The sequence below is a fragment of the Gavia stellata genome, chromosome 3 (assembly GCF_030936135.1).
Source record: "Gavia stellata isolate bGavSte3 chromosome 3, bGavSte3.hap2, whole genome shotgun sequence".
NCBI classification, from domain to species: Eukaryota; Metazoa; Chordata; class Aves; order Gaviiformes; family Gaviidae; genus Gavia; species Gavia stellata.
This window is the reverse complement of record NC_082596.1, coordinates 42823596-42832674: the sequence shown is the minus strand read 5'-3', so window position 1 is coordinate 42832674 and position 9079 is coordinate 42823596. Positions and strand designations below refer to the sequence as shown.

General features: G+C 47.6%; 1 protein-coding gene across 1 annotated transcript; it reads right to left on the bottom strand.

Moving 5' to 3' along the window:
* Positions 1–505: 505 nt before the first annotated feature.
* PENK (proenkephalin) lies at positions 506–5239 on the bottom strand. Its single transcript, XM_059815210.1, is given in 6 exon segments — positions 506–1171; positions 4043–4184; positions 4715–4750; positions 4752–4842; positions 4889–4990; positions 4993–5239. Coding segments are annotated over 6 exon segments (1284 nt in total).
* Positions 5240–9079: the final 3840 nt, after the last annotated feature.

Here is a 9079-nt window from a genome sequence, read left to right as displayed (position 1 = left end):
GTATATTTATTATTCTAGTATTCTAAGAAACTGAGAAAACTAAAGACAAAAATTTGTTTCAGCTGTTGTGTGTGCAGTACAAATTCTGTAATTACAGAAAAGAGGTTGGCATTACTCTGATTGCTTAAAGAAAAAATTGAGATGATGTTTGATTAAATGACTGAGAGAAAATAAATAGCATTTCAGAATTTATGCAGTTAGGATGAAGAATTTATTGTATATACAGTTAAGCAACTCTACTGTAGATGTACTTCCTCTTTAAAGAAAATGGATACAATAATCAAAATAGTTCTAGCATGGAAACTACAATACAGACTGAAACTTGACTAAACCAGAAATTAGTAATTTGACTTGAAAGAACACAGAACCTGAAACAACAGATCGCAGGTTGCATCATTAACCAAGGACAGTAAAAAACTGTACAGTACAAGCAACACGTTACAATAAGTTATGACCAATAAGGCAGTCTTTCTCATTTAGGACAAAAGGGATAAAGGGAAAGGTATTAAAATCTCATAAATCCACCATATCTCTTTTCCATCTCTGGGACCTCTTTGGAATAAGTTTCCCCATCTTCTTCTGAAGGGAGAATGGAGTCGGCGAAGCGCTTAAGAAACCCACCGTATCTTTTCTGGTAATCCAGCCACCATTCTGGCCTGCCCACTCTTCTCATGAAACCACCGTACCTCTTCTGCAGCTCTTTGGCTTCATCTTCCAATTCAGGGCTGCGCTTTACGCTTCTCATGAAGCCTCCATATCTTTTGCTGACATCCCCGGTGTTTTCATTTATCTCTCGGTAGTGCCCCGCTTCAGGGTTATCCTCTGTTCCTAGAAGCTCCTTCAGCAGATCAGAGGAATTAGCAAGGGCATTGTCGTCTGAGTCTTTCTTCATAAACCCTCCATACCTCTTAGCCAGGATTTCTCCTCCATTAGCTTCATCTTCCGGTTCTACCCGATAGAGCTCATCCATTTTCTTCATGAACCCTCCGTATCTTTTCATGAAGCCTCCATACTTCTTTGCAAGCAAATGGTTCTCATCCAGCTCTTGCTTGTCTCCTGGAGCAACGTTGCCATCCTCAGAAAGATCCAGCTTTGCCAGTTGCAGGAGCTCCTTGCAGGTCTCCCAGGCTTTGGCAGAAGGCAGCTTTCCTTCACATTCTAGTGTACATGCCTGAAAAACGGATGTGGTTTACTGAGAACTAATTGATAGTGACAAGCACCTCACTGCCACTTTGTCTTAGCTTTGCTTGTTTTTAAAAGACCATGAGCGAGCCTCTCTTTTTTTGAGTGGCTTGGAAGGACTGCTCTTCGTGAACAGCTGACTTCCTAACTGTCTGTTCTGAAGTTCTTCATACCCCTCTCTGAAGGACATGGTAGTCTCCACTCTAAGAGAAAGAATACCGAACAAGATGGATCAAGGGTCCTGTATGTCAAGGTGCCCCTACGTTTCTCTTTCAAAGGAAGCCCCATGTACAGTTCCTGCACCTCCTTTACACTCGGGTGCGTGGTTACGATTTTTTTTTTTTTTGTATTTACTACTGGGAAGCTAAAAACCAATTGTGGTTTGCTTCATAATGAAAGTGTAGAAGTGTATCCAATCTTCATAATTAAAAGTAACATACATTGTCATTGCAAAGAAGCCAGCTGTACTGTACTGCTCAGTATCTCCAACACACTGCACAGCTCTAAAGCGATATTTATGTCTGTTATCATTAGTTTCTCTTCGTGGAACAGATCTTTCATATGTGTACCAATTCAAATGTAGAAATACAGGCTCTCTTAGGCATGATCAAACTTTTGGTTTTGCTAGTTTGACATACAAAGTAGTAACAATCAGAAAGAGGGGGAAAATTCCTAAGCTGTGTTGCTTCTGACTGTAATGAAAAATTTTCAGGATAAGACATAAAAAAAGTTTTCAGTACTTGTATGTGTATCTCATAACCTGTCACATAAGGGTAATAACATACATACTAGCTACTACTATCTCTGTTGTGTCAGGGGAATTTACTTCTTGTGAAACCACTCTTCAGTTGGAAAAAAAGTGAATCCGGTGGGTTTTTTTCTTGCCTATGGTTTTTATACCACAATAATTAAATAAGAAATCATCAATATTTTCAATAAGAGAAACACTTTTTCTGCCTATAGATGATGTTTTCTAAGGATCTCGATATACTTTAGAAGTGTGAAATTAAACCCCAGCATAGTTTTCTCTAAGAGCTAACTGACCAGCTCTCTACCTCTGGCCTTACCTGTCTGTTGAGACCCATTTTAGTTTGAGAAATTCATATATGTTTTTTTATATGATCAAAAGAAAATTAAAGCAATTTATGTCTTTTGCAGCACTACATGCTTGTTGTCATATATTATAGCTATGCCGTAAAAAGAATGTGATCTCAGCTTCAGTCCGACTTGAAAATTGCTCTAAATCAAAGCAAGAATAGGTCAATAGGTCTTTCACTTCCTCTTCCCTCCTCAATTAGTTTAAATAACCCCCTATGGCCAAATTAACATATGCTAGCTCATAGGTCTGAATGACCAGGTACAATGTGATAAACCTTTAACCTTACAGATAGAATGTGATAAAATCAGTTATGTTACTAGCAACATTTGTTTCTAAAAGCTATTTGTACTTGTATGAGGAATATATGGTATGGCACATTGCTTATTTTCCCATTTCAACTAATAAGTGTTGTTATGGAATGAGACTTTGATTCTTTCTTGAATAATTACTGAAGGTGTACAAGAATGAATATTAATATAGACACCCACAACATACATGCTTTTTGGAGTGTATCCCTCCCTCCAAAAGAGCAAACTACCACTTTTTTCCCTAGTTGACGTTAAAGCTGAAGTTTGATTGAAAGCTAATGCAAGCAAAAAACTGTTTTGCCAGCCACGCTGAGAATATCGCCCTTCTGAACCTGCTGTGGGTAAAAGTGATCCTTGCTTTTGGAGTAAGCACAAGCACTCAGTGATTCCCAATTCTGCATAAGAATAGGATCCAGTCCTTTCCTTTGTATGCTCCCAAGTAATCGATGACATCTTAGGAACAAAACTTTTCACATCATTTAGACGTACTGAGAGCATGATGCCTCAGTACGCATCTACTTGAGGTCAGGAACCGCAGGTGCCGCTGGCAAAGGACTCGGCAGCCTGAGTTCCCACCTTCTTCAGGGAGTGTTGAGGGACCCCAGACTTTCACTGACCCTGATCCGCAAATTTCAAGTTGAGTTGCCTCCGTGATTATACTTTTAAATAATTTCAATATCATTAAAATTACAGGTAATAACCCCCCTGCATTCTGGAGTTTTCTTAGCATGACTTGCGTTAGGAGACAACGTCAAAGGGATCTTTCACAGGCATATTCCTAACGCTGTGCAGCACCGTGCAAGGAGGAAGAGCAGCGGGAGGTATTGCTACTCAAATCGGGCTTGAACCCCACTTTTTGTTAGATTTCAGGCAGATCCGCTGCTTCTCAGCTCGACAGCCATCCTGCCTGGAAAGAGCTCATCCTGCCAGGGAGCCCGCGGCCGGGGGTCGGGACCCCGCCGTCCCGCCCGGCTTCCCCCCGCCCTGCCGACCACCTTTCCCTGCGGAGCTGCCCTCTCCGGCCAGATTCCCCTTCTCCCTTACGTTGTCACTCGGCTTTTTCCTTGCTCCCCCCGGGGCTGCCCGGCGCGGGATGTCCCCCCGAACGCCGCCGCTCGCTGACGGGCAGCGGGAGGGACGGGAGGGGGGTGTGTGGGTCTCCTCGGGGCGCGCTGCGTTTGTGTCGGCGCCGCCCCCCCTTCTCCCCCCCGCCTCGCCCTCTCCCCAGCGCCCCGGGGCCCGCTCCTGCCTCCCTCCTCCCTTCAAAAACGGGTCTTCCAAGCGACCCCGTCCGCCTCCCCCACCGTTTATTGTTGTTCTTTCGCGCCTTTGCCCCCTTCCCCTTTTCCTCCCTCCCAAAGTTAACGCGGGGCGGGGGCCCGGCCCGGCCCGGCGGAGGGGTCTCCGCGGCGCTGCAGCGGCCGGGCGGCGCCCCGGCCCCGCTGCCGCTTACCAGGGGGTGGATGCCGCCGCGGGGTCCCAGGCGGTAGGCGCAGGCGGCGCAGTCGCGGCCGCAGTCCGCCCGCGCCCTGGGGAGCAGGCAGGTGCTGAGGGCCAGCAGCGAGCAGCCGAGTCTCAGGAGCAACGCCATGGGGCTGCAAGAAGGAGAGGTCAGCCGGCAGCCGCCTCCCCCCGCTCCCAGCCCCGGCACTGCCTCCCCAGCCTCGGGGCAGGAGAAGGCGGCACGACACTGCTCGGCCGCGGCGGTTTAAAACCAAGTCCTGGGTCGCGCGCAACTCCCGTAACTCTCACGCGTTTTGGAGCCGGGGCGGTTGCGCTTGCGAGCTAAGCGGGCGCCTAAGGTGAGCAGGCGCTTGGCAGCTGCAAGGCGTCGGATCCGCGTCCGGAGCAGGAGCGGACCCGAAGGATGAAGCGACCAGAAGCTCCCGTCCCGTCAAAGTGCTCGTCCCAAAACACTTTATCCCGCCCTTCCCGCAAAGCCCGCGCCTCAGGGGGAGAGACCCACCGCGGAGCGGCACTGACGGGACGGCAGCCCCTCCCGGGAAGGGTTTCCCACCGGAGCGCCCCGAGTAGCCGCCCCGACGACGGGCACCAGCCCCGGCAGAGCCGCCCCCGGCCCTCCCCCGGTCCCCCCCCCCGCAGGCAGAGCAGTTCACTCACATACAGGCTCCTCTCGGGGCTCCCGGGAGTTGCTCGGGCGTGAGCTGCGCCTTGCTGGAGCCTCGGCGTCGGAGCCGCTGTTATTTGTAGCGAGGCCGAGCAGCCTCTGAAGAAACCCCGGAGGGGGCGCGGGGCGAGGAACTCACTGCGGCTGCTGACAGCTTCAGTGAGGGCGGCTCTGGGGGCGCCGAGCCGAGCCGAGCCGAGCCGAGCCGAGCCGAGCCGAGCCGAGCCGAGCCGAGCCCCCGCTGCCGGGGCCGGGCGCGCCGCTGCGGAGCGGAGCGGGTGCGGGCGGCGGCGGCACTTTATAATTAGTGAACGCGGGGAGAGCGCGGCCTCCCCCAATCGCCGTCGGGCTCCCGCTGACGCAGCACCTACGACATCCCCCCCGGCGCCGCTGCCCCGCCGTCAGTGACTCCGACGGGGCTTGGGATGCGGGGGGTGCCCCTGCCGTCGGGGGGAGCGGGGGACCGGCTCCGGGAAAGTTACCGGGGGAAGTTTTCACCGGGGGCGGGCGGGGATGAGACATCGGCGTGAGTCAGGCGGGGGGGAGAGGCGCCCCGGGGCAGGCGGCAGCCCCTCGGCGGCAGCCCCGCTGGCCGGGGCGGCGGGCGCAGTTTCCCTGTAGAGCGTTGCACAGCGCCGGGGAGCGGGGTGGGGTTTGGGGGTTTTTGGTTTTGGGGTTTTTTTTGGTCGCCTTCTCTCTCTGCCACCCTGCCAAAACCCCAGGCCGCTGGTGCTGAAGGTGCCGGCTGCACGCCTTCTACCTCCCTCCCTGGGCCTCAGGTGTAAAACACTGTGTTTGTTGGAGGCAGCTTTTACCATAGCGAGTGAGAAGACAAGGTTTTTTGATTTGAAAATGTTGGAATTTCACAAGTATGGATAGATTTACCTTATTTTCACAATTTTGGTGACCGTGAAAACATAAATAGGAAGGAATCAGACAGAGGCAAAACCCCAAACACTACTGCAAGATCCTCAACCCCAGCAGCTCACTGCTCTGCTCTGTTTGACATCCTGGGGAACTGGTGTAGAGAGATGATGCTGATCCCTGACACATCTTGTTTGTAGAGGGCTCTGCCCCCGCTGTGCTAAGCTGCGTTTCTTTCACTGTCAGAAGCCACCTTCTATTTCTAGCCCCAAATTGTTTCTAGCTGGTTTATATTTATTTCATCTTCTTTCAGCATTGTACTTCAGTTTAAAGAGCATTTTTCCCTTCTGGACTGGGATTATTCTCCCTAGTCCTCATTTTGCTGAAGTGAACAAGCTGTGCTCTTCAGCTTTCTGTCTTGAGATGGGGCCTTTTCATGTGAATGTTCTGCTCTGCATTTGCTGTGCTTGGAGTTCATAATTTCTGGGCATGAGTGATGGGAAGAATACAAAGTATGTCGGTTGAAATTTCATTAGGGCATTAATGCATAATTACCTCCCCTGGAGGAGGAAGACACCTCAATTTATACCTCCTCAGATCTCATTTGCCTTTCCTAATGCTGCAGCACATCGATGTCACACACTCGTCTGGTAACTGAGATACAGCCAGGTCTTTATCCTTCAGAACTAACACAAAATCTAGTACCACTATTGTATGGAAATTGCACTTTCTGCCACCTGTTAGTCTTTACATCAGCTATCTGACTCAGATTAAGGACGCTGAAATGAATGTCTGGATTGTCAGAAATACATCCATTCAAGCCAAAGACATAGCTCGTGTGTATAATCAGTGTATGTGAGAAGGGAATCAGGCTCTCTGTTTACGCAGTAATATCAGCCAACTTTCTAAGTGAAGCCTCAAGAGAAGAGGTAGACATTCTAAAAATCATCCCAGTGCGTGTATTTATGTTAGTTTGTGAGGGATCTGCATGTGGAGCAATGAGCAAATTGCCATGCCACTGAATCAGCAGGAATGCTATCAAGTTTGTTCCTAAGATGGTTAGGGAAGCACTGACTAACTCCAGAGGTGACACATTTGGTGCCTCTTTTGCTGTAAGGATGCTCACTACAAGCAGAGCTTTTTGTGATGGACATCATCAGATTAGTCCTCTGGGTCAATTACTGACCCTCAGCTCTGCCATCATTTATTGGCTTGCACTCTAATAGTCAGCATGGCGTGATTGGACAGATAGTCCAGTAGCCTCCTGATTATTCCTGCTGCAGTATACATCCCACGTTCCTGGGCTGACTGACTCTTGCTTTCATCGTTCTGCACACGAGTGTCCATGCTCAGCCTGCCCACTCAGCTACTCAGTCTGCCATGTCCTTCATTACTCTGTTTAATGTCACTTACTGTGTTTAATCTGGTCATGATGAAAACCCAGCCAGTATCAGAATGTCACTGTGTACAGAGGTGCAGATATTTCCTGTAGATAAAACACAGACTGTAACAGGAAAAGACAAAAGATGACCTAAGAGTAAAGCATATAAAAGGACCAAATAAAAGGCATGTAAATTCTGTGTAGAAAAGGAATAATGGGGAGAGCTATTTTACAGTGGATGAGTCTTATGGCTACTGGTGGGGACCAGGGAAGAGGAAAAGATGGAAAGAGATCGGGTGGAAAGAGATCGGGTGTGAAATGCACAGGTGCAAGGACACCTTAAGAGAGAGCAGAGCGGTATCTGTGCACAGCCAGCACTGGGCAGAAGAAATCCAGCTGTGGCTGTTGGAAGCGCTACAGATATCCCTGACTCTTTGGTTCATCTGCTTCTCCATATCCCCTGTCGTTTGAGTCTTGGGCTGGTTCCTCCCTATTGCTGATCCTCATCCTGCATCCTTACGGAGGTTGTATGAGGGTCCCCAGGGCCTGGCAGGGTGGGGAGCAGAAGGAAGGTCCCAGCCCAACTCTCGTTTTCCCCTTTTCCCACTAGGTGTAGCAGTGCCTGCTACACAGAGTTCTCTCCTTCCTCCCGAAAGATGCTAATATTCACAGAGAATGAGTAGTAATACAAGGAAGGAGTAATTAAGAAAATATTTCTTGAAGAGCTCACTTTTCCCAGTGTCAGCAGATGAAAGCTCTGTAATTCCCAGTCTGAGTTCAATTTTGCATGGGGAACGTATTCTTTGCAGAGAGAGGAAGAAAACAAGAGAGAATTCGGAAAATTTTGACAAAATACTACAAAGCAAAAAGTACATAATGAAAATTACTCACTGTAGGAGTGGAGGACAATATTTCCTCAGCAACGGAGGACTGAGAAACAAAGAAATAGGGAGGCATAAAAAGAAAGAGAACACTTTTCACAGCAGTAAAGATGATAGCTTGTTGCTCCCTACTAACTTTATAATAAAAATGTTCTGGTGTTGATAAAAACTTTGGCATTTATATAATCCAGAATTACCACAGACACCAACTGCTTTTTATCTGTCATCAAAACATACCAGCCAAAAGAAACCTGTTTGTATTACAGTAGTGCTTGCAGCCCCAAGGGCCTGTTGTCCTACAGCTTGTCCAGACTCCCAGAAATAAGCTAGAACAAGGTGAAGCCAAGATGAAATCATCTACATTTTACTGATCGAGAACACAATTTGAATGACTTTACAAAGTCTTGCCAAAAGTGGTTGGTCGAGTTAGAAACTAAATCTCTCTCTCTCTTGGATCTCACATCAGTATCTTTACTGCAGGACCAGCTTTCCTTTCCAAACTATACTCATCATGCTAATCGAGCTGCTACAAAATCATTAAATGAAGATGGATTTATGGAAATATGAAATAAACATGCTGTTAGCACCCCAAGCAATCTTCTCGTAACACAGCGCCTTTTTGATAGAATCAAAATGAGGAACAGGGAATGTAAGACAGCATGTTATCTTGATTATTTTCTTCAGCTCAGTGCAAAAGGTCACAGATTTCTTAAGACCCAACAGTCAGGTTCCATTTAGCTCAGTCTAAATGGGTTTAATTTTTAATGGGAACATATATAACTTCTCATCAAAGTGATTTAGAGATGTGCGTTATTAATTTATTGATACAATGTATGCATTGCTATTTTTTAAACCTCTTTATTAAATTATGTCTAATGTAAGCAGAGAGGAACTGTAATACAGAGAGATACTCAAGGTACAGTTGCTATGGCATTGCCAAAAATGTACCTTTACAGGACAGAGATGTTTCAGTGCTCCCCATATCTCTGTATATCCCTTAATATACACCTAGGTGTATCGTTTAAGATATGAAGAAATAAGAAAGATATTAGTGATTTCTGCTCACAGCTGCTGAGGACAGCCTTGTATGAAGAACTGGAACGTTAAACTTTTCATCTCAGACAAAGCTGGGTCTTCTTAATAATATTGTTGCCCTTGAACAAATTACATCTTTTTTAGAAGGCAAAACCGTACCCTGATCTAGTGGAGATGAGGAGATGTTTTCACTGAAAGAGC